The 24,478-nt window shown below is 41.5% G+C and overlaps 1 protein-coding gene across 2 annotated transcripts in view; it reads left to right on the forward strand.

The window, feature by feature from the left end:
- Positions 1-24,478, forward strand: part of STRIP2 (striatin interacting protein 2) — a 50,367-nt gene that overhangs the window by 18,106 nt on the left and 7,783 nt on the right. For both annotated transcript variants that reach the window (XM_072784536.1, XM_072784537.1), the window contains 8 exons: positions 928-991; positions 1,924-1,995; positions 4,742-4,816; positions 5,721-5,818; positions 6,281-6,407; positions 8,980-9,080; positions 13,017-13,083; positions 23,941-24,045. In XM_072784536.1, coding sequence (XP_072640637.1) covers positions 928-991; positions 1,924-1,995; positions 4,742-4,816; positions 5,721-5,818; positions 6,281-6,407; positions 8,980-9,080; positions 13,017-13,083; positions 23,941-24,045 — 709 coding nt within the window. The remainder of the gene's footprint in view (positions 1-927; positions 992-1,923; positions 1,996-4,741; positions 4,817-5,720; positions 5,819-6,280; positions 6,408-8,979; positions 9,081-13,016; positions 13,084-23,940; positions 24,046-24,478) is intronic.

The following is a 24,478-nucleotide window of genomic DNA, read 5'->3' on the forward strand; positions in this document are numbered from 1 at the left end:
GTTTTGTTTTGTTTTGTTTTGTTTAAGATTTTATTTATTTATTCATGAGAGACACACACACACAGAGAGGCAGAGACACAGGCAGAAGGAAAAGCAGGCTCCATGCAGGGAGCCCGATGTGGGACTTGGTTCCAGGACTTTAGGATCACACCCTGGGCCAAAGGCAGGCGCTAAACCGCTGAGTCACCCAGGGATCCTTAGGGGTCCTTCCTGTTTTAATGGGCCAGAATTCCATGAAGAAGCAACATGGTTAGAACAGATCCAGTCTTCCACCATTTCTCCTACCTCATGAATTCTCACCCTGGTTGGCCTCTATAAAACTGAGAAAGAAAAACAAACAAACAAACTGAGATGTTACTTGTTACTGGTGTTTCACTGTGGTTGGGGTACATGCCCTTTTAAGGAACCTACTCCTGACAAAGTAAATCCCCAAAAGACTATACAAAATCCTAATCCTAACACTTCTATGTGGCATTGTTCTTTTTGTGTCCTGAAGCAATAATGGGGGGGGGGGGGGGGCTAGAAGCTTGCAGAGAAAGATCCAAAATACTGTATATTAAAAATGGCATGGGGCAGCCCGATGGCTTAGCGGTTTGGTGCCACCTTCAGCCCAGGGTGATCCTGGAGGCCCGGGATCGAGTCCCATGTCAGGCTCCCTGCATGGAGCCTGCTTCTCCCTCTGCCTGTGTCTCTGCCTCGCTCTCTCTCTCTGTTTTTAATAAATAAATAAAATCTTTAAAAAAAAAATGGCATGGTCCATATAACTCCAGAGGATATCAGTAGTTCTGTATAGTTGTTGTTGTTTTTATTTAAATTCAATTAATTAATATATAGTGTATTATTAGTTTCAGGGGTAGAGGTCAGTGATTCATCAGTAGTTTTCTATAGTTTTGATGCTTATGATCTGTTATATCTCGCATTTCACAGGGACACAGATACCTTGGTTGGATTACCCAGGCCCATCCATGAAAGTGTGAAGACTCTAAAGCAGGTGACCAGGGTGGGCTCTCAGTCTTCAGGAGTAGGGAGCCATCAAGGCAAGTTAGATTACCAAAGTCCTGGGTGTTGGCTCTTCTACCAGACACAATTTTAACCAATTATTCTATATTGCACCTTCAGGCATTTTGACCAAAGAGGAATAAATTACATCTCTTCCTACTTAACCATTTTCCTACATTCAGATAGATGAAAAAGTTGTCCTTTCTTCCTCTCATGCCTTTTTCCTTCTCCCACCCTGCTTTCTCTCTTCTTCCTCACTTCCTTTCCTCTCACTTCTTTGTCCCTATAGGGCCACTAACTTCCAGAGGCTCAGGATTAGTAGCAGTCTGCTCTGTATCCAAAGTATATATAAGCACAAAGAGTAATAATCATCTCTTGCACAGGCCTGGAACTCTCCCTCATTCCATCATCACTCCATACACATGCACGCAAGCATACTCATATGCAACAAAAGTCTCAGGGTAGTGGTTACAGGGGCATGGGCCTGTTCTTCACTTCCCCTTGCCCTTTGGTTGAAGATAAATACTCAAGTATTTTCTGCTTTTCAACAAATATGGGAACATAGAATAAACAGAAACACTGTATATGAAGTCTGGGCTCAATGTTAAGGGTGCAAAGATAAATAAGACTCCTTCCTTCAAAAGGTTCATGTTCAATTTGGCGTGACAACCTAAACAACACATTTCCTTATCATTGAGGAAGTTAAGCAAGAGGCTGGTACATATGTGATTGGGGCCCTCAGTATCTTTTTCTTTTTTTAAAGTAATCTCTACACCCAACATGAGGCTCAAACTCAAAACCCCAAGATCAAGAGTCACACATTCTTCAGACTGAGCCAGCCAAAACCCCCCTTTTTATAATTAAAAATATATATATATATTTTTAGTAACTTCAGCCTCTTAATTGATGTCTTTTCTTCCTTAGCACAAGTACATCTCCATTGCAGATGTTCAAATCAAGAATGAGGAGGATCTGGAAAAGTGCCCCATGTCTTTGGTGAGTCAAGGGGCTCCTGCACAGGAGAAAGGCAAAAGGAAATCTGTCTGCAGTGCTGTCACAGAGCATGTTCGCATGCTGCTGGGCTCTTACTGTATGCCAAGCAAGGCAAGGTCCCTACTTTCATGATACTTTAAAGTTAGAGAAAAAAGAAAATAAATAATTAAGGAAACAAGAAGACTATTGAGAATGGGAGATACAATGAAGAAAAGTTAAATAGGATGATATGATAGAGGCATCTATCATATAATAGACTACTTTTGATTAGGCAGTCTGGGTAGGTAGACCTCTGAGAAGGTGACAGTTAAGCTAAAATGTTAGGTATGGGAAGGAGCTGGCCATGATATCAGGGGAAAGAGCATTCTAGGCAGAGGGAATAGTTTTAACAAGAGTAAGAGCAAGCTCAGAGTATTAGGGATAGTGAATGAAGGCCTGTGGCTGGAGCACAGGGATAAGGGATAGGGTTGTATGAGATGGAGTCAGGATGGTGGCCTGGGGCCACTTTACACGGGACCTGTAAGCAAAGATAGGGAGTGTGAAGTTGTTTCACAATACAGAAGTAAGCCCTTAGAGATTTTAAGCAGGGGAGTGACAGGATCTGATTTATATTTTCAAAAACCATTGGCTGCTGTGTAATGACTTTACCAGAAAAGAGTAGAAGCAGAGTGATCAGTTAGGGAGCTCTTAAAATAGTCAAGGTGACAGATGATGGTGACATGGACTGGGGTAGTAATTACGGAAATAGGGAAAATTGAATGAATTTGGGTTATATTTTGGAGGTGTAGCTGACACAACTTACTAGTCAATTGGATTTGGATAGAGAGGCACAGAGGAGAATCAAAAATAAGAGTCATATGCCAACATGGGGAGTTCTGTTTTATCAAGGGTTCTATTTTGGTCATACTCAGTTTTACATATCCATTAGGCAGCCATGCACATGAGCAGTCATGCAATTGAAATATATAAGTCTAGAGTTCTAAGAGAGGACTGGCCTAGAGAAATAAATTTGGGAGCTGTTGACTTAATGGACAGTGTTAAAAGCCATAGAATTGGCTGAGATAACCCAGGGAGAGAATAGAGGATGGAACCCTGGACAAAGCCTTGGGACACAGCAGTTGTGTTGAGGGTGGAATGAGTCAGGAAAGGAGCCAGAAAAGAAGAGTAAGGGAAACTCAGTGAGGTAGGAGGGAATGTGGGAGATTGTGATAATATAAAAGCTAAGAAAATTTTCAAGGAGGGAGTGATCAGCTGTGTCAAATGCTGCTGATAAATGGATAAGACCTGAGGTGCCCATTGGGTCAGGTAACATCCAAGTTGGAATGTGTTGAAAAAAGAATGTAAAGAACATAAAGAAAGGAGATAGGTGGTCAACACAGACAATATATAGTTTTATTGTAGAGAGGATAAAAATGGGATGGTAGCTAAAGGAGGATGTGGGATCAAAGGAAAATTTTATAGATAGAAGAGTATGTTTATGTATATAGATATTAGAGTACGTTTGTGTCCTAAAAGAGATGATCTGGGAGAGAGGAGACAATTACAGAACTGATGCATTCAACAAAACAAAACGGTGAGAGATCCCCAACACAAGTGGAGGGTTGGCCTTTAACAGAGCACAGGCGGTGCATACTTCATGTCAAGAAGGAAAGTAGAGACCCTGGTAGATTTGGTGTTGAGAAGATGAAGTGTCTGATTGCCTCTGTTTTCTCCATGAAGTATGAAGCTGGGTTAGCAACTATTGAAGGGTCACAGAGTACGGGGATTGGTTTGAGGACAGGGGAGAAGAGAAGGTATGAAATAGATCTTTGGGGAAGCAGGTTGCCTTCCTGCTCCCCCAGAGATCTACTGCCTGAGTTTATTGAATGCCCATTTAAGCAGCAACTGAGTTATGTGGGATGGCAGAGGCCAGATTCTTTCTCTCTGCCTCAGGATCTGCAGGCAATGACCTTGCCCAGGGATAGAAGTACCTTGTGGGAAGAAGAACTGAATTGGCCAAAGATGACAATGGCCTGAGTAGCCCCTTGAGCACCAGACGTCCTGGTCCCCTCACTCTGATAAAAGGCTTAGATGGGGTCATCAGAGGACAAAGAGAGTTGTGGATGAGGGTGCTGGTCATAAAGGAGGAAGGGATGTAGTAGGGGCTATTGAAGAAAGAAAGAAAATAGTTTCTACCTAAAAGTTTCCCTGCTAATACTCCATCCTGCCTCTCTTGGCCATGGGTTACCCAACTCCCTTTCAACTTTCTCTACTGAGTTACCTACCTTTTACTTCAGAGCATTTCAGAGCTCTTGGATGGCCTCAGACTGACACCACAGAAAGTACTTCTGTGTGGGGTGTCTGTTCTAGTATCCCAGGCATACATGCACCCTGACTTAAGCCCGTGCATGGCCAGAAAAGCAGTGTTTTGTGCCAACACCGAGATAGGTGTTCTAACTCCTGATCCAACATGTGATGGGGCAAGAAGAATTCTGGATTGATTTCAGGTAATGGGAAAACCAGAATCATAGATTGTCAGAGCTGGAATAGCCCTCAGAGGACATCAGACTAGCCTAGTAATCCTAAAGAAGAGGAAACTTAAGACCCAGAGAGGGAAAGTAATTTACCCAAGGTGATAAAACGAATCATTAACACAGCTGGATAGGAACCTAGCTTAGTGCTCTTTTCATGCCACCCTTTACAACCAAGAAAACATAGTCTTTGGTGAGCTGGAAAATGGCCTGGGCAAACTGTGTGTTTCCTGTCATAGGGGGAAGAGGTGGTACCAGAGACACCATGTGAAATCCTCTACCAGGGCATGCTCTACAGCCTCCCTCAGTACATGGTAAGGAAATAGCTGGGCCAGAGCTGCCCTTCTCTGCTCCAAGGAACAGACAGCTGAGAGCCATTTCAAACTGAGCTTTCCATTATTTGAGCTTGTTCCCATGAGGCAAAATATTCTCTAACACGTTAGAATTCTGAGCACTCCTCAGGGCTTCTCCAAGAAGAAGGAAGATTTAGCTGTACTCCCAAGTCCTTCTTTGGGAGGGGCAGAGAATAAGGTTGGGTCCATGCAGGATGTACTGGGGGCCCTCCTTCTAAGTAAGTACCCTCGTCCCTCTGAGACCATGGTCTGTGGTGTCCTAGATAGCCTCAGGCTGCATGGTGAAGATGCTGATCGTCAGGGTTAGAGTTTCCCCTAAGGGATAGAGAAAGTGAGTTCATGCTTGTATCTCTCACCTTATTTCTAGGCATTGCCCCTCTATTCTTTGCATCATCTTCTTTAGAAAGAACAATCTTTTATTTATTTATTTATTTATTTATTTATTTATTTATTTATTTATTTTTTTATAATAGTCACACAGAGAGAGAGAGAGGCAGAGACATAGGCAGAGGGAGAAGCAGGCTCCATGCACTGGGAGCCCGATGTGGGATTCGATCCCAGGTCTCCAGGATCGTGCCCTGGGCCAAAGGCAGGCGCCAAACTGCTGCGCCACCCAGGGATCCCTAGAAAGAACAATCTTGAAGCAGAATAGCCTGTAAGCTTCCTTCTGGCTCCTTAGCCTCACAGGCAGGCCTCTCAGGACTGGGCACCTGTTTACCCTTCTGGAGGCTGGGGAGATTTGATTATTGAGAATGAATATAGAAGAAGGCATTAAAACACTTCTTATAGGGCTGTTGAGGTGTGGAAAAATCGCCTTGTTGAATGGGATGGACAGAGATGGATCTCCTCATTTTCTACTTCCTAGATTGCTCTGCTTAAGATTCTGCTGGCCGCAGCCCCCACCTCCAAAGCAAAGACAGACTCTATCAATATCCTGGCAGATGTCCTGCCTGAGGAGATGCCGTGAGTGCTTCAACTGAGTTGGCTGCTGAATGCACTGTTTTGTCTACAGTGTCTCTCTAGTCCCTACCCCACCTTGATAACACTCATAGGGATTGTATCCAAAGAGATCTTCTCTCCCCCATCAGTAGCTCCTTTGCACTGCAGTGCTCTCTGCTAGGTTCTTTTTAGCTCTAAACTGAGGGTCTGCAGAGCAACATCAGTGCCAGAGACAGGTTGCATAGGTATGTGGGTGGACATTGCCAAGGGATGAGCTTGCCAAAGGAGAAAGGAAAACAGAGAGAGAAAGGAGCTTTTTTCTAAACAGACTCGAAGTAGGGACTCTGGGAGTTTCCCTAGCGCAGAAGTTCAGATCTCCCAAGCTCTGGCTCTCCTGTATATGTTGTCTCTGACCCAAATACTTGGGTCCTTGTAGGCTTCTCTCTAAGGCTGCTCTGCACTGACTCCTCCTCTTCCCCATTATAGCATTACTGTTCTCCAGAGCATGAAGTTGGGCATCGATGTGAACAGGCACAAGGAGATCATTGTAAAGAGTATCTCTGCCCTTCTCCTGCTCCTCCTCAAACACTTCAAACTGAACCATATCTACCAGGTGAGCAGCCAGCAGCATTTCTTCACAGGTCTCAGGTGTTTTCTAGGCCCTGTCTCACAAAGAGGGGGTGATGGGGCCTTTGTAGTCCAGTTGAATATCTTTCAGCCTTTTCTTGGTTCTTCTCAGGGAATTCATATACCTGTTGCACAAGCTTGAGTGGGGTTATGGAGTGGGATGTAAGGAACTGTTCTAGACAGGTACAGATGTCTGTGTCCTTTGAACATTATCCAAGGGTTATGAGTAAGAATCCTTGGCTTCTTGGGAATGTGGCCAGCCAGCTTTGAAACAGCACAAGATAGGATTCAAGCATTACACACACACACACACACACACACACACACACACACAAAAGTGGGGGAAAAGTATGTTGAGAATTTTTCTAACATTTGAGGTATAATCCTGAATAAGGCACAGTTTGGGCTCTTAAGGGCTTTGAAGTCTTATAAAGGACATGGATATATAAATAGGTAACTGTGGAATGATAAGTGCGTGATACAGATAAGCACTGGCTGGTTATCCTACTTGCTGTGGAGATGAGGTGACTTCTAACCTGAGTCCTAAAGAAACATGTTAGTCAGAATATGGGAGTCATCAGGGAAGGAAGATAGGAAGCATTTCAAGCAGAAATATTAATTTGTGAAAGTCCAGAGAAGAGAGAGTAAAGTACCTTTGGAAACTGATTAAATGTTCCTGGAGTTCTCCCTGGGGAGGGGGGGGCGGTGGGGGAGATGGGGAAGGCCTGGTGATACATGGAGCTAGAGAGGAAGGCAGAGAGCAGATCATAATACATATGATAGCACACAGTTATTGAGTACTTATAATGTGCCCGTTACTGTTAAGTTCACGTGGGATCTCATTTAATTCTCTTAACCCTATGAGATAGGTCTTATTTTATGTCTGTTTTATAGATGAGGAAACAGAGCCTAAAAAAAGGTTAAGAAGCTGTTTCTCCACGAAGGCACTGTTTGCCATACTCAGGAGTTTGGACTTGGTACTGTGGGCCTTGCCAAGATATCGGGGAACCTGGGGGCAGGGGATAGATGGTCTCTGTGGTGAGAACATGAGGAGGACAGGAGGCTCTTCATGATTGCTCAGTGTCTTTGCTCCATATTCCTCCTAAAAAGCCTCCTGCTAGAACAGCAGGTTCTCAGAATACACAGAAGCTCCTGCAGGGTCTGTGTCCATGCAGGTTTACTATATAATCAGGATATTTCTCCACTGGAGTACATTCAGAGACATCTTTGGGTGTGTTATGGGTGTCCTGGGTGCTCGCACTTCTTCTGCCAGTGTTTGCTGAGCAACAGCATGGCTGGGAGGAGTAGAGGTGAGTGGGAGATAGTGTTTCTAGTAGAAAGAACAGAGAATCGTGGATATGTTTTTCTGTCTGCTTCTCTTGGTGGGCAGTATGTGGATCAACAGCCAGACAGGTGGGTGGTTTGATGGGCCTTGCCAATGTGTGTCAGTGTCAGTGAATCCCAGCAAGGCTACAGACAATCTCAAATTGAAAAACATTTTCTATAACTCCGTAGTGGGTATGTATTGGCTGCTCCATCTGGAGCTTTGGAAAATACGCCAGGTCAGCTACTAGGGAGAAAATATTTGAGTAGCAGAGAGAAATGAGCAGCACAAGCGGACTCCTTCCCTCTAACCATACACCCAGGGGTAGAGGGCAGCTTGGCTGGCTGCCATGGCTACTTCTTGGTGATCAGGAAAAGCTAAGGGATTTAAAACAGCACAGTTTTCTGCTTTTTTCAGCCCAGTTTCTGTACTGTCCCAGCAGCCTGGGTTCCAGATCTGGAGGCAAACTCTCTGATGCTCCTCAGTGCATCACAGGCAAATTCCAGGTGATACCACTCTAGGATACTATCCACTAGGTCTTCCCAGATACAAAACCCCATCCAAATTCAAAAGAACAAAATGGAGCCTCTATTTCTAGTGTTTAGCCCATCAAAGAGATCTTGGACTTATTCTCAGTGCAGTGTCTGTTGGCCGAAGGGCTCTTGTTGATTCATTCATTAAAATACTGATATTGTAAGTATAGGGATAATATAGTGAACCAGACAGACTTATGCTGGAGCCCACATTCCAGTAGTTCACTTGGTTACTATGTGCCATATCCATCCTGACTGAGTGATGCCAGCAGTTGCTGGGAGTAAGCTGCACCTGTTCCTGCTATGTCAATCATTGTTGAAACACTATGAGCCAGAGGTTTGGTATGGAAGACAACTCTCTCAGGGAGCCTTCCTTTCTTGTTGAGCTTAGGAACAAATATCACAGCAATTCCTTCTGTTTATTTGGAGTGGGATTTTATTTCTGACTTGTTTATGTTTTGTGCTTTTGGTAAGGTGCTTGCAACATAACACACACTGCAGATTGTCCTCCTCTATGCAGGATGGACTGGCTGATGATGTTTCTCCCCGCTTCTCAGACAGGAGGACTGATAACACTAGTGGACAGTGGATATTCTTAGGAATGGATGTTAGAGTTGTACTTGCCTTTTTTTTTTTTTTCATATGTACCTTCCATTCTCCCCCACATAAGCAGCCCTTTTTGCTTTTATCTTTTAACTCAGTTTGAATATGTATCACAACATTTGGTATTTGCCAACTGCATTCCATTGATCCTGAAGTTCTTCAATCAAAATATCTTGTCTTACATCACTGCCAAAAACAGGTATGGACTCTGGACAGGTTTATTTCAGAGATCTGTTTTGGGATGGGTTGAGAAATATAAATCATCTCTGAGACTTTCAGATCTCCTTGTGTCCCTAGGCCCTTCTATCTTAGAGCTGTCACTGTCAAACTTCATTTCCTTGAAGTGTTAGTTGATGGGATGTGTGGTTTGGTCTCTTCACAGAGGTATTTATATTTTAATGGTTTTGAAAACTGAAAAATTCACAACTCAAATAAATAAACTGCAACAATGAAATTTTAACCCTATGGCAGAAGGATCCAGAAGATGTTTTTTTTTGTGAAACAGCCCTCTTATCTGACCAGCCCTGATCTTAGTATAAATCATAAGTTGAATCAATTATGTTACTTTGTAAACTAGTGTTATACCAAATTTGTAACTAAAGGTAAATAATAGATCCTTACTTAGATCAATTTGTAATAAAGCAAATATATGGTATTTTATTTAATCACTTTAGTAGTGGTAAGAGGTATTACAACAAATTTTATTCTCATTTCACCAATTAGGAAACAAATCCAGGGAGATTAATTGACTTGCTCAAGACTAACATGCTAGTGAGACCACTTAAGTAAGCAGCAGAGTCAGGATCAAAACACAGATGGTTTTCTGGTCACAATTGCTATAAATACAAATTACTTTCCACTCCTCCAGCCAAGTGGGGACTTGGGGGGTTACAAAGTAAATCCTTATTCTTTAGTTTGCTATTTCCACAAGAATTAGAAGCATGTTAATTAGAGTTTACCAGGGGCAGAGTTCCTATAGTAGAAGTAAGAAGGCTGATCTGAGTACTTGGGGTGACTGGAGGGGCTCAGGGGATAATGCCTCACCAGTCTTGTCAGTACTGCCTGAAAGTCACCATGGAGAGGTAGCCTACTTATATGTAGTTTAAAATACACAGAGGTGGGATGCCTGGGTGGCTTCACAGTTGAGTGTCTATCTTTGGCTCAGGGCATGATCCCGGGGTTCCAGGATTGAGTCCCACATCGGGCTCCCTGTGAGGGGTCTGCTTCTCCCTCTGCCTATGTTTCTGCCTCTCTCTCTGTCTCTCATGAATAAATAAATAAAATCTTTTTTAAAAATTGAGTAAAATACAAAGGGGTTGGGGGGAAAATAAATTTAAAAACAAATAAAATAAAATATACAGAGGCATTTGGGTGGCTCGGTTGAGCATCCAACTCTTGATTTCAGCTCACGTCATGAGCTCAGGGTCATGGCATCGAGCCCTGCATCAGGTTCCTCACTGAATGGGGAGTCTGATGGAGATTCTTTCTCTTCCTCTCTCTCCCTGTCCCCCAGGGACATAAATAAGTCTAAAGATTTATTTACTTATTTGAGAGAGAGAGAGCACAAGCAGGGTGGAGGGGCAGAGGGGAGAGAGAAGCTAGTCCCAGCTGAGCAGGGAACCCCATGTCAGGCTCGATCCCAGCACCCTGGGATCATGACCTGAGCTGAAGGCAGATGCTTACCCAACTGAGCCACCTAGGTGTCCCTAAATAAATAAATCTTAAAAAAATAAAATAGACATACACATATGGAACCTGAAGTTATGAGACCTGCCATTTGTTAGTTACGTAATCTTAAGTAAGGAAACTTTGGTTTTTTTGAGCCACAGTATTTTCATGTTTGTGTTTTTTTAAGATTTTATTTATTAATGAGAGACAGAGAGAGAGATTGAGTAGAGACAGAGGCAGAGGAAGGAGCAGGCCCCATTCAGGGAGCCTGCCATGGGACTCAATCCTGGGTCTCCAGGATCATGCCCTGGGCTGAAGGTGGTGCCAAACTGCTGAGCCACCAGGGCTGCCCATATTTTCATCTTAAAATTAAAATAATACATTCCCTGATTATATCAGAGTTTTTATATATGTATCAGTTAAGATAAACATACGTGAGTCCTATTCCACATTTCCAGTTAGAGATCCACCCTGGATCAATCAAGTATGGCTGGGGTTCAGGAAATAAATACCCACCCTCCACCCTGGTCCTGGAAGGGGAGGGGCAAAGAATCTGATAGGTGTCCATCTGGTTCCATTTGGAATTAGAAGAGTGGTAGTGCCAGACTACATCATTTACTAAGTTTGGCCTAGATAAGATAGTCATCTTCTGTACCGCTTATAAGCTTTACTGTTGCATGATCCCTGAGAACTTGAAACACCCATCACCCCTTATTGCACCTTTTCCTCATGGTTCTTACAATCTAGATAGATATTCTAGAAACATGTAACTTTATTTTTTGCCCCCTTAGGCTAGAATTCAGTTCACGGAGGATGGAACAAATCCATCTTTGATTTTCCACCCCCATTTCCTGGTGCCAGCACCTACTTTGCCATGGGCTTTGTCTGTGGGTGGTGGGTAGATAAGTGAATAAGCCAGCCAGGAATGTTTATCATAATGGAGCAGTTAAGTATAGAACTGGCAACCCTGGGAGAATCTAGTAGAGTGAATTAAGATGATGAGCAATGTTATAGGTATATCCAATGCCCTTGCTTCTCCTACCTTGGTTCCCCTAGGTCATCATTGTGGATTTCTTGGACAAAGGTAAACATTTCTAGGTAAACAAATTGTTGCCTTTTGCTTGGATAGAGTTTTGACTTTCGAAATGTAGAGACAGGTCCAAGAAACCCCATACTCCTCTTCATGGCCCCTGCTTTGCCAACATCCTTTATCCATTTCCAACTGTACTAGTTCAGATAGATTGGTTATAAAACTTATGGAATGTCAGAACCAGAAGGAGCATTAGATATTAGCTAAATTCTGCATTGTACAATGAAGAAGAGAGAAAAGGAAAGGAAGAACTATAATTTTAAGTAACTATGTGCTTGTCATAATGCAGTGCCTCATTTCCCCTACCTACTCATGCGGCTTCCCTGGGCTCACTGCAGAGCCTCTAGCTCCCTTGTAGTCCTGCACTGTCACTTCTGGGGGCAAATGCTATTACCAATCTTTTTTTTTTTTTTTGAGAGAGAGAGAGACCGTACATGAGTACAAGTTGTTGAGGGGGGCGGACAAAGAGAGAAAGAGAATATCTTAAGCAGATTCCATGCCCAGTGCAGATCCTGACATGGGGCTGGATCTCATGATCCTGAGATCATGATCTGAGGCAAGATCAAGTTGGATGCTTAACTGACTGAACCACCCAGGTGCCCTAATGCTATCACCATTCTTGAGCTACTAGATTGGCCCTGCCGCAGGAAGCTGCCTGTTTTAAGCTTCCTTCAAGAATGCCTTCCATGGGGCAGCCTGGGTGGCTCAGCGGTTTAGCGCTGCCTTCAGCCCAGGGCATAATCCTGAGGACCCAGGATCGAGTCCCGCATTGGGCTCCCTGCATGGAGCCTGCTTCTCCCTCTGCCTGTGTCTCTGCCTCTCTCTCTCTCTCTCTCTAATAAATAAATAAAATCTTTAAAAAAAAAAAAAAAAAAAGAATGCCTTCCATGATCACTTCCCAGAGTTCCTGGCTTTCAGAAGCATCTGGTCAAGAATATAGGAGAGGTCTTCATTTCATCCTCATGTCCACAGATTGTTACTAAGTGGGTTAAGTTTGGGCAGCATCTCTGGGAACACAGTTCACACATATACACAAGCATACACTTAAATGCAAAAACAGAAATGCACACATGTCCCTACTCTTTAAAGAAGAGAGGAGAAAGGTGGCTATACCAGAGGCTTTCTTGCTGCTTTCTTTGCATCTGCCAGATAGGGCCTAGCCTGGAGGAACTCAATAGGTTCTTCTCATGACTGTGAGGAGAGGAGACTAGAGCTGGAGTTGCCTGGCACACAACCCTCAGTTTCAGCTGAGGTCACTAAGCAATCTGGGAGATAGATGGGGCCTGCTAGAGAGAAGGAATTCCTACCATTTCAGATACTGCCATTTTCTGCCATTGCTATTTCCCTAAAGCCTGTCCCTTTCTCTCCATTTTGCAGCATCTCGGTCCTGGATTATCCTTGCTGTACCATCCAGGATTTGCCGGAGCTTACTACAGAGAGTCTGGTAAGCAGAGGGGCATTTGGTAGCTTTTGAAACTGCCAGGTGGCAGAGGCTGGTATTTGCGCTTCCATTTCTTCTCCAGCCCCATAATGCCCTGGTTTGGGAGTTTCAGATCAGTAAAGGAATATTGGCAAGAGCACAGAGGCAGTGGGGGTTTAGAGCTGCTGACCCAGCTGAGAAAAATTTGGAAAAACTGAGCATGGCAATTTGCAGAGAAGAGAAAAGGGTCAGTGACAAACACTAAGGAGAAGAGAGAATTTAGAAAGATAATGGGACTGAAATTGAATGTGAACATCTGTGCTAAATGGCATGGGAAACTCTGCTAGTCTATTCCAAACAATAATCTGTCTCCTTTCCACTATGCAATAGGCTATTCACTTTCCTTTTTCTTTTCTTTCTTTTTTTTTTTTAAGATTTTGTTTATTTATTCATGAGAGACACAGGGAGAGGGAGAAGCAGGCTTCATGCAAGGAGCCCGATGTGGGACTTGATCTCGGATCCTGGAATCATGCTCTGAGCCAAAGGCAGATGCTCAACCACTGAGCCACCCAGGCGTCCCTCACTTTCCTTTTTCATATAGATTATAAAACCCAGGAGTGTGGGATGCCTGAGTGGCTTAAGTGATTGAGCATCTGCCTTCAGCTCATGGCATGATCCCAGGGTCTAGGGATTAAGTCCCACATCAGGCTCCCTGCAGGAAGCCTGCTTCTCCCTCTGCCTATGTCTCTGCTCTCTCTCTGTGTCTCTCATGAATAAATAAATAAAATCTTAAAAAGAAAAAAAAAAACAGGAATGTGTACTTCAGAAAATACCTTGCCTAGGTCTCTCTAAGCCAAAAGTTGGTAAAGCCTCAGCAGAATGACCCAGAAATGTCTTCATCCTGGAAACAACTTTAGGCAAGTCAGAAAAGTCCCTCAGAGTTTGAATTTCACGAAACCAACTGATAAACAGCATATTGAAGAAGATTAACTGTCTGCCTTGTGTAGATATACCTCCTCAGATATACTAAGTCCATACCCTCACCCTGTTGCATTTACTTGGTTTATATCTGTTTCTCCATTTGACTGAAAACTTGAAGGAAGAGATGTTATCCTCTTCATTTTTATATCCCGGGAATCTAGCACTATGTTTGGTACATGAAAGGAACTCAACTGCTGAATGATTGGATGGTAGCACCCATGTGTCCCACAACCCTTTGTCCCCCAACTTTAATACCTGCAAAATGTTGCATCAGGAAACTGTATTATGCACAGATAGAATGATACCTTCTGTGGTACAGGTTTTACAGAACCATAGAATTCTTGGCTGGAGATCCATTTAGCCCAATCCTCTATTTCAAAGATGAAAAACCAGAAGGCTCAGTGAATGAATGATTTGTCATGGTCTCCTCATAAATGATACATCTAGAATTAAAGAAAGACCCATGTTCTAAGATAATAAGTCTAGCACCCTTTTTATTTTATTTTATTTTTGTTTAAAAGATTTTATTAAAAAAAGAAAAAGATTTTATTTATTCATGAGAAAACAGAGAGAGAGAGGCAGAGACATAGGCAGAAAGAGAAGCAGGCTCCATGCAGGGAACCCAATATGGGACTCAATCCCGGGACTCCAGGACCACACTCTGGGCCAAAGGCAGATGCTCAACTGCTGAGCCACCCAGGCATCTCATTTAGCACACTTTATAGCATCAGGGCAGAGATTTTCTGTCTCACTTAGGGAGCTTCTTATCCCTATAGAGAGAAGCATTAAATTATGTAATAACCCTGTTTATGCACGTTATTCAATCTTTAAAATAACTGTATTAGCTTGGTATTACTGTTTTATACATAGAGAAGTTAACTGCCAAAACCTTACAGTTGAAAGCAGTAGAGCCAAGGTGGAGACTTAACATCCCTGCCATTCAGAGGTAGAATGAAGAATACACTTCCTCACATAAAACAATGGTAAACAGCATTAAAATGCTAGTATTAGGTATTTCAAAACATAAAGTCACTTTTATGGCTGAAATCTATTTCTTGATACAATATGTTCTCTTTTCCAAATCCCATATGTAGGAAATTGATGTGAATTATACTGTAAAATCTCTTCTGATTGGCCTCTTGGGAAATGAGCATAAAATTACTGAAATAATTGTTATGCCTCTGAGAAGATTTTATTGTTATCCACAAGCAGGTGAAAGCACATACCTATTCTAAATAAACCAATTCATGCTAGGTATTCCCCTCTCCTTTCTATGAAGCAACAGTGGCACCTGGTGGTTTCATTTGGTAACCACAAATTTTTGGGGTTTTTTTGCTCAAATTTAGGGTATTAATGTTTCCCCTGAGCCTAATCACGGGCTTAACTAGCAAGTTACTCCACATAGGTCCTCAATATAATGGTTTGTTTCTCTAAAAAAATACTCAGACATACTAGTGTTTATATGATTAAGATTTATCTCTTTTCCAGGCTCAGTGAATTAATTGTAAACAGAAAATATACTGGCTTTTATAGATGCGGAGGATTTTCTTTAAATAATATTTCAATTTTTTCCCCTGGTTACAAAATCAGTACATACTATTGCAGAAAATTGGATAAATACAGAAAAATATGGGCAAGAAAACAAAAATACCTTAATTATACTACCTACTTGTTGAGGTGACTGGGTGGCTCAGTTGGTTAAAGCATCTGCCTTCAGCTCAGGTCTGTCTAGCCCTGAGTCAGGCTCCATGCTCAGCTCCCTCTCCCTCTCACCACTCATGCTCTTTTTCCCTCTTCCTCTCTCTCTCTCTCTCTCTTAGTTAAATAAATAAAATCTTTTTTAAAAAATAAAATAAAATAAAAAATTATACTACCTATATGTAACTACTGTTAATATTTTCCTTCAGTTACTATATATATATATAGGTACATACTAATTCATATATATAACACACTTTTTTAAGAAAATAAGGACTTTGTGTTTCAATTTACATAATAAAATTTAAGTGTTTATAATATGACTTTGGACATATTTGAGAACATGATTTTTATTTTTATTTATTTTTTAAGGTTTTATTTATTTATTTACTTATTTATTTATTTATTTATTTATTTATTTATTCATGAGAGACAGAGACAGAGAGAGAGAGAGAGAGACACAGGCAGAGGGAGAAGCAGGCTCCATGCAGGGAGCCTGACGCGGGACTCGATCCCGGGTCTCCAGGATCAGGCCCTGGGCTGAAGGCGGCGCTAAACCGCTGAGCCACCTGGCGTCCCAGAGAACATGATTTTTAATAGCTACACTTGATATTCTATTCCTACAAGGATTTAGCAAAGTGGCAGGAGCATGGAATGTTTCTTTGTGTTCCTCAATTTCTTTAATGAATGTTGTATAGTTTTCTGAGTACAGATCCTTTGCCTCTTTGGTTAGGTTTATTCCAAGGCCTTATGGTTTTTGGTACAATTATAAATGGGATTGACTCCTTAATTTCTCTTTCTTCTGTCTCACTGTCAGTGTATAGAAATGCAACTGATTTCTGTGCATTGATTTTATATCCTGCCACTTTGCTGAATCCTTGTATGAGTTCTAGCAATTTTGGGTGGAGTCTTTTGGCTTTTCCATAGAGTATCATGTCATCTGCAAAGAGGGATAGTTTGACTTCATTGCTGTCACAGATGCCTTTTATCTCTTTTGGTTGTTTGATTGCTGAGGCTAGGACTTCTAGTACTATCTTGAAAACAGTGGTAATAGCAGACATTCCTGACTCTAGGGGAAAAGCTCTGTTTTTATGCATTTGACAGAGTACAGCATCCTTTCTTGATTAAAACTCTTCTTCACAGTGTAGGAATAGGGGGAACATAACCTCAATATCATAAAAGCCATATATGAAAAGCCCACAGCGAATAACACTTTGTTTTGTTTTGAGTTATTTGTTTGTTTACGTATCTCTACCCCCAACATGGGGCTGGAACTTACGACCCTAAGATCAAGAGTCGCACACTTTTCCCAACTGAATCAGCCAAGTGCCCTTAGTAGCACTTCTTTAAAGGCTCAGCCTGATCATAGGCTGACCAAACTCAGTCAGAAGAGTTTTAAAGCGGAGCCGCTTTAAACCAAGAAACCTCACTATTTTTTGTTGTTTCTGGAAACTGTTATCTTCTGCTTGTTTGAAATAACCATTAAAATATGACATAAGAAAGAGCTTCTCTGGGATCCCTGGGTGGCGCAGCGGTTTGGCGCCTGCCTTTGGCCCAGGGCGCGATCCTGGAGACCCAGGATCGAATCCCACGTCGGGCTCCCGGTGCATGGAGCCTGCTTCTCTCTCTCTGCCTGTGTCTCTGCTTCTCTCTCTGTGTGACTATCATAAATAAATAAAAATTAAAAAAAAAAAAAAAGAAAGAGCTTCTTTACCATTAGGTCTTGAAGAAACTGAGAAAGCAGGGGATCAAATCAAATTTCCTCTCAGAAATCATCTTCTCTGTTAGGATTCCAAAAGTGCAACAGAAGATGAACAGTAAATAAAGACAGAATGTCAGGACACCTGGGTGCTCAGTGGTTGAGCATCTCACTTTGACTCAGATCATGATCTTGGAGTCCTGGGATCAAGTTCTACATTGAGTTACCTGCATGGAGCCTGCTTCTCCCTCTGCTTGTGTTTCTGCCTCTCTCTGTGTCTCTCATGAATAAATAAAATCTTAAAAAAAAAAAAAAAGAATGTTAAAATGGAGTTAGAGGTTCAGGGCCTGGTTGGGGCACTTAGGTGATCTTAAGTAAGCCCTTCCTTCCCTCAACCTCAGGTTTTGCTTCTGTGGATGACAGAATTGAACTAGACTTAGCAAGTCTGAAAGCTAAGTCTCCTCTAGTGCTCAGATTCTAACCAGTCTGATTTCCTCAGTACAAAAAGAAGAAACACTCTGTTCTTTCAGCAGTCATTTGAGTCAATTATCCACATAACTGGTGTAAGCCTCTGTTTTTATTTGGCTTGGCTCACTCAGCTGGGTTAGGATGGATCTTGAGAACAGAACCCGCATAATGCCTTAGAGATGCTATGAAAGGGTAGGATGTGATCCCTGAACTGAATTTTTATTTTTATTTTTTTTTTTTTATTTTTTTCCTGAACTGAATTTTTAGACACAAAGTGTATGTAAACAAATTTTTTAAGTTTTTAATTTTAATTCCAGTATAGTTAATTGCTGTGTTATACTTGTTTCAGGTATACAATCTAATGATTCAACAATTCTATACATTAAAGAAAAAAAACAATTCTATACATTACTCAGTGCTAATCATGATAAGTGTACTCTTTATAGTTAAGAGTCTCTTGGTTTGTCTTTCTCTCTTTTTTTTCCCTTACCCATTTGTTTTGTTTCTTAAATTCTACACATGAGGGAAACCATATGGTATTTATCTTTCTATTTATTTCACTTAGTATTATACTCTAGCTCCATCCATGTTGTTCCAAATGGCAGGATTTCATTCTTTTATATGACTGAAAAATATTCCATTGTATTTATATACCACATCTTCTCTATCCATTTATCTATCAATGCACACTTGGGCTGCTTCCATATCTTGGCTATTGTAAATGGTGCTGCAATAAACATAGGGATGCATATATCCCTTTGAATTAAGGTTTTTGTATTTTTTTGATTAAATACTGAGTAGTACAATCACTAGATCATAGAGTAGTTCTATTTTTAACTTTTTGAGGAACCAGTCTACATTCCCACTAATGGTGCAAGAGAGTTCCTTTTTCTCCACATCCTCACCAACATTTTTTGTTTCTTGTGTTTTTGATTTTAGCCATTCTGGCCACTATGAGGTGACATCTCATTGTAGTTGTGCTATGCATTTCCCTGGTGATGAGTGACGCTGAATATCTTTTCATGTGTCTGTTGGTCATCGGGATGTCTTCTTTGGAGAAATATCTGCTCATGCCTTCTGCCCATTTTTAATTGGTTTATTTGGTTTTTTGGGTGTTGTATCAGTTCTTTATATATTTTGGATACTGACCCTTTGTGTGATATGTCATTTGCAAATATCTTCTCATTCCATAGTTTGCCTTTTAGTTTTGTTTCCTTTGCTGTGCAGCTTTTTATTTTGATGTAGTCCCAATAATTTATTTTGGCTTTTATTTCTCTTGCCTCAGGAGACATATCTAGAAATATGTTGCTATGGTTTGATGTCAGAGAAATTACTGCCTGTGCTCTCTTCTAAGGTTTTTATGGTTTCAGGTCTCACACATAGATCTTTTATCCACTTTGAGTTTATTTTTGTATGCTGAAAGAAAGTGTTCCATTTTCATTCTTAAGCACATAGCTATCCAGTTTTCCCAACATCATTTGTTGAAGAAACTTTTTCCCTATGTATATTCATTCCTACTTTGTCAAAAATTAATTGAACATATAATTGTGGGTGTGTTTTTTTAATGTATTTTATGTATTCCTGAGAAAGAGAGAGAGAAGCAGGCTCCATGCAGTGAGCCTGACGTGGGACTCGATCCCGGGTCTCCAGGCCCAGGCCCTAGGCTGAAGGCGGTGCTAAACCGCTGAACTGCCAGGGCTGCCCTAATTGTGGGTTTATTTCTGGGTTTTCTATTCTGTTGTATTGCTCTGTATGTCTATTTTGTGGCAGTACCATTCTGTTTTGCTTACTACAGCTTTGTAATATAACTTGAAGTCTGGAATTGTGATACCTCTGGTTTTGTTTTTCTTTTTCAAGATTTCTTTACTATTCAGGGTCTTTTGTTGTTTCATGCAAATTTTGGTATTGTTTGTTCTAGTTCTGTGAAAAATGCTGTTGGTATTTTGATAGAGATTGCATTAACTCTATACATTGTTTTGAGTAGTATAGACATTTTAATAATACTCATTCTTTCAATCCATGAGCATGGAATGCCTTTCCATTTCTTTGTATCCTCTTTAATTTCTTTTATCAGTGTTTTATAGTTTTCAGAGTATAAATCTTTATCTCTTTGGTTAAGTTTATTCCAAGGTATTTTATTATTTTTGGTGCAGTTGTAAATGGGATTGCTTTTGTTTTGTTTTGTTTTTTTTTTAATTTTTATTTATTTATGATAGTCACAGAGAGAGAGAGAGGCACAGAGACACAGGCAGAGGGAGAAGCAGGCTCCATGCACCGGGAGCCCGACGTGGGATTCGATCCCGGGTCTCCAGGATCGCGCCCTGGGCCAAAGGCAGGCGCCAAACCGCTGCGCCACCCAGGGATCCCTGGGATTGCTTTTGTAAACAAGTGTTTATACAAGTGAAACATGGGCAAATATTTTCTTTTTTCAACTTTCACCAGTAGAAAGTGAGTAAAGGTCTTGCTTTAGATAGTGTGAAGTAGGGCAGCCTGGGTGGCTCAGCAGTTTAGTGCCTGCCTTTGGCCCAGGGTGTTATCCTGGAGACCCGGGATCAAGTCCCACATCAGGCTCCCTGCATGGAGCCTGCCTCTCCCTCTGCCTCTCTCTCTCTGTGTCTCTCATGAATAAATAAATAAAATCTTAAAAAAAAAAAAAAAAAGATAGTGTGAAGTAACAGAAACAAGAGAATATGGCCAAGTGCTGCTGCTCATAAAATCTATCTCTCCACAGAAGTTTACATTTTACTCAGTATGCTGAGTTCTGCCCTCCCAAAAAAAGAGAAAAATTAAATTAACATAAACAAGAAAACAAAAACCCCTCAAGTCTGGCAAATCTGAAAAGGCATCCCATGGAGCTAGAGGTCTGCTGAAAAATGGATTATCTGTTGGTTTGGAAAAAAGGCAGAAGGCTTAAGTAGGGCTCCATGCAGAGCTTATTGCTACAAACAGACAACAACCTGGGGATGCATTATCCTGAGAGAACATTGACTAGCATGTGTTTTTTTTTCTTTCTTTCTTTCCTACTTTCTTTTTTTAAGATTTTATTTATTGGGGAGCCTGAATGGCCCAGTCAGTTAAGCATCTGCCTTTGGCTTAGGTCATGATCCTGGGGTCCTGGGATCAGGCTCCCTGCTCCTTGGGGAGCCTGCTTCTCCCTCTATCTGCCACTCCCCCTGCTTGTGCTCGTGCTCTCTGTCAAGTAAATAAATAAAATCTTTTATTTATTTTTTTTAAGATTTTATTTATTTATTCATGATAGACATAGAGAGAGAGGGGCAGAGACACAGGCAGAGGGAGAAGCAGGCTCCATGCCGGGACCCCAACATGGGACTCGATCTGGGGACTCCAGGATCACGGCCCAGGCCAAAGGCGGGCGCTAAACCACTGAGCCACCCAGGGATCCCAAAATCTTTTAAAAAAGAGAGTGTCTGGGTGACTCGGTAGATTAGGCATCTGCTTTCAGGTTGTGATCCTGGGGTCCTGAAATGGAGTCCTGCATCAGGCTCTCTGCTCTGCAGGGAGCCTGCTCCTCTCTCTCCCTCTGTCTCTCTCTCTCTCCATCTCTCATAAATCAATCAAGCAATCAATCAATCAATCTTTGGAAACATAAAAAGATCATGACCTGAGCTGAAGGTAGATGCTTAATCAACAGAGCCACCCAGGCACCTGTGTTCTTTCAGTGACCACTTCAGGCAACATCTGATGAAGCAAGAAATGGGACTAGTTTTAGTCGGTGGGGCAGCATTATCAGAAAGAAAAGAGAGTAAGGCCCTGGGCAGATGAGACCATCTTCATGAAGGAACTAGAGTGTCTTTCCTGGGACTCTTGAGACTGACCTTTGATGAAAAGGTAGCCACAATCAGCTTACTTTCACTTAAAACTTCACTTTTGAACCAAATGGAGAAAGTGGAGGTAAATCACAGTACTAAATTAAATGATCAGAGGTGAAAGGATCTGAAATATGGTGTAATTCAACCTCTTACAAGAAACAAGGAAATGACTTATCTACCATCATACAGCCATGGTCAAAGCCATTATCCAGGTGTCTACTATCTACTCCAGGGCTGCTTCTACAAGCCACACCCCTTTTTTTGTTTTGTTTTGTTTTGTTTTGTTTTGTTTTAAGGTGAGCTCTACACCCAACATGTGCCTTGAACTCAGACCCCAAGATTAAGAGTCTCATGCTCTACCAATGGAGCCAGCCAAGCACCTCTTCCATATTATGTTTTGAAGTGCTAAGGAATGCAAGGCTCTTTATGCTGCTATCATATTAGAAATCAGGATAAAGGAAGCTCATAGTGGAGATATACATAGCTTCTCCCATATGTTCTCTGTTTCCCCTGCTTAAAAAAAATAATAGACATTTAAGAGTTCATTCCTCTGTTAGACACGCAAGATGGAACATCTATAGAACCTACCTGTTTTGGGCAAGCCTACTAGCTGATGCACTAGAGTGGAAACTCCCATGGAAGTTTCTCTTAGAAGGAAATAGATGGTTCTCTAGGAACTAGTTCTAAACACAATATTGAACATTTACTACAGGAAGGAGAACATTTTTTTTCTAAATAATATTTCAAAAAGGGATCCCTGGGTGGCGCAGCGGTTTGGCGCCTGCCTTTGGCCCAGGGTGCGATCCTGGAGACCCAGGATCGAATCCCATGTCAGGCTCCCGGTGCATGGAGCCTGCTTCTCCCTCTGCCTGTGTCTCTGCCTCTCTCTCTCTGTGTGACTATCATAAATAAATAAAAATTAAAAATAATAATAATAATATTATTTCAAAAAGTTTTCCTGGAACTTTTTGACCCTTAGTAGTCCTATTTATTTCTTAGTAGAGCCTAATAATCTTGGATGTTCATTCCACATTAGATGTATGTCTGTCTTGCTTGCTTTGGATAAATTTGGTAAAGGAGGGGGTAATTTTCCATTCTTCAGACAACAGTTCACTTCTACATATTGTCTCCTACTCTTACATTCTCCAATCAAATTGTAGGCATGAGGAATTTCCAAGATGTTAGTTTGGCTACCATGCATGCTCATTGATTTACATAGCTTTTGATTCCAGTATATTTCCAGACCCCCAAATCCAGAAGGACTCTTTATTTTTGCCCTTGAAAGATTTTCTGTGAGTAGATACCTGTTTCTAATCTGACATCCATCTGTTATCTCTGGTTGGGTGTTCACAAGCTATCAATAAACATACAAGAGAAACGCCTGGTTAGAATTTACCATCTACCATTTTTGCTTCCATGCTAGAGAATTAAGCAATTCACTGCAATAGAGTTTGATAAAGGAGGATGGAAGATGATTTTAAAAATTAAGTCATAATGAATATCAGATCTATCTTAACATAGTTTGAAATCTACCAGAATAGGGCCACCTGGCTGGCTCAATCAGTATATTGAGCATGACTCGATCTTGGAGTCATGAGTTCTAGCCCCACATTGGGCATACAGCCTACTTAAAAAAAGGAAGAAAGGAAGAAAGAAAAGGAGGAAGGAAGGAATCTACCAGAATAACTCCTAGCAGTTGTAAACAGTTTATATAAGTACAAGGTATAAGGGGGTTAAATTCTATCATCTCTTTTCTTTTTTTTTTTTAAGATTTTATTTATTTATTCATAGAAATGCAGAGAGAGAGGCAGAGACACAGGCAGAGGGAGAAGCAGGCTCCATGCAGAGAGCCTGACGTGGGACTCGATCCAGGGTCTCCAGATCATGCCCTGGGCTGCAGGCGGCGCTAAACCGCTGCGCCACCGGGGCTGCCTTATCATCTCTTTTCTGATTTTAAAGCAGAAAGTAACACAAGAAGGCTTGCTTGAGTGAGGTTCCTATGTTCATGTATCCTCTTTCTAATCAGTACTTGCTCTAGGTTAAGCCTTCCAGGATTGTCAGCTGTGTGCTTTCAGATGAAGAGTATTGCATGCTTTGAGGCCTTAGTGTGTGAAGAGCAGAATGGTGAGGAGGTAGCATTTCAGGCTTCTGTGGGAATGAAAGCCTTATAGGTATTGAGGTAATGGTGGGCCTGCCTTATTACAGGAAGCTGGAGACAACAACCAGTTCTGTTGGAGGAACCTCTTTTCCTGCATCAACCTTCTGAGGCTACTCAATAAACTGACCAAATGGAAGCATTCCAGAACAATGGTGAGTGGGGCTTCAGATAGTGGTAGTGTCCATCTGACTAAATTTTTTTAATCTTAAATATTTATGGACTTCCTGCTTTGTGAGCTCTATAGAGCTCTGAATGCTACATAAGGTGAGCACCTAATTCTGGGCACTTATTCTATATGAAATAATTATTCATAGTCCATTTCTTTACAAGGAGCTGAAAATGGACTATCCCCCAGGGCAGCTCTGGTTGGAAAGTTAGCATTGTTATTTGGATTATAAGCACATCCCAAATGCAAGTCTAAGATTATTCATTGCAGTACAAATCATGAAAGATTGGAAACAACCTAAAGCCTATTAATACAGGACCAACTGGTTAAATAATATTGGTACATCCTTATAATAGAATATTATACAACCATTAAAAGGAATGAGGCAGGAAAAAAGAATGAGGCAGTTCTATACTGAT

This window comes from Canis lupus, chromosome 18, assembly GCF_048164855.1.
Source record: "Canis lupus baileyi chromosome 18, mCanLup2.hap1, whole genome shotgun sequence".
NCBI classification, from domain to species: domain Eukaryota; kingdom Metazoa; phylum Chordata; class Mammalia; order Carnivora; family Canidae; genus Canis; species Canis lupus.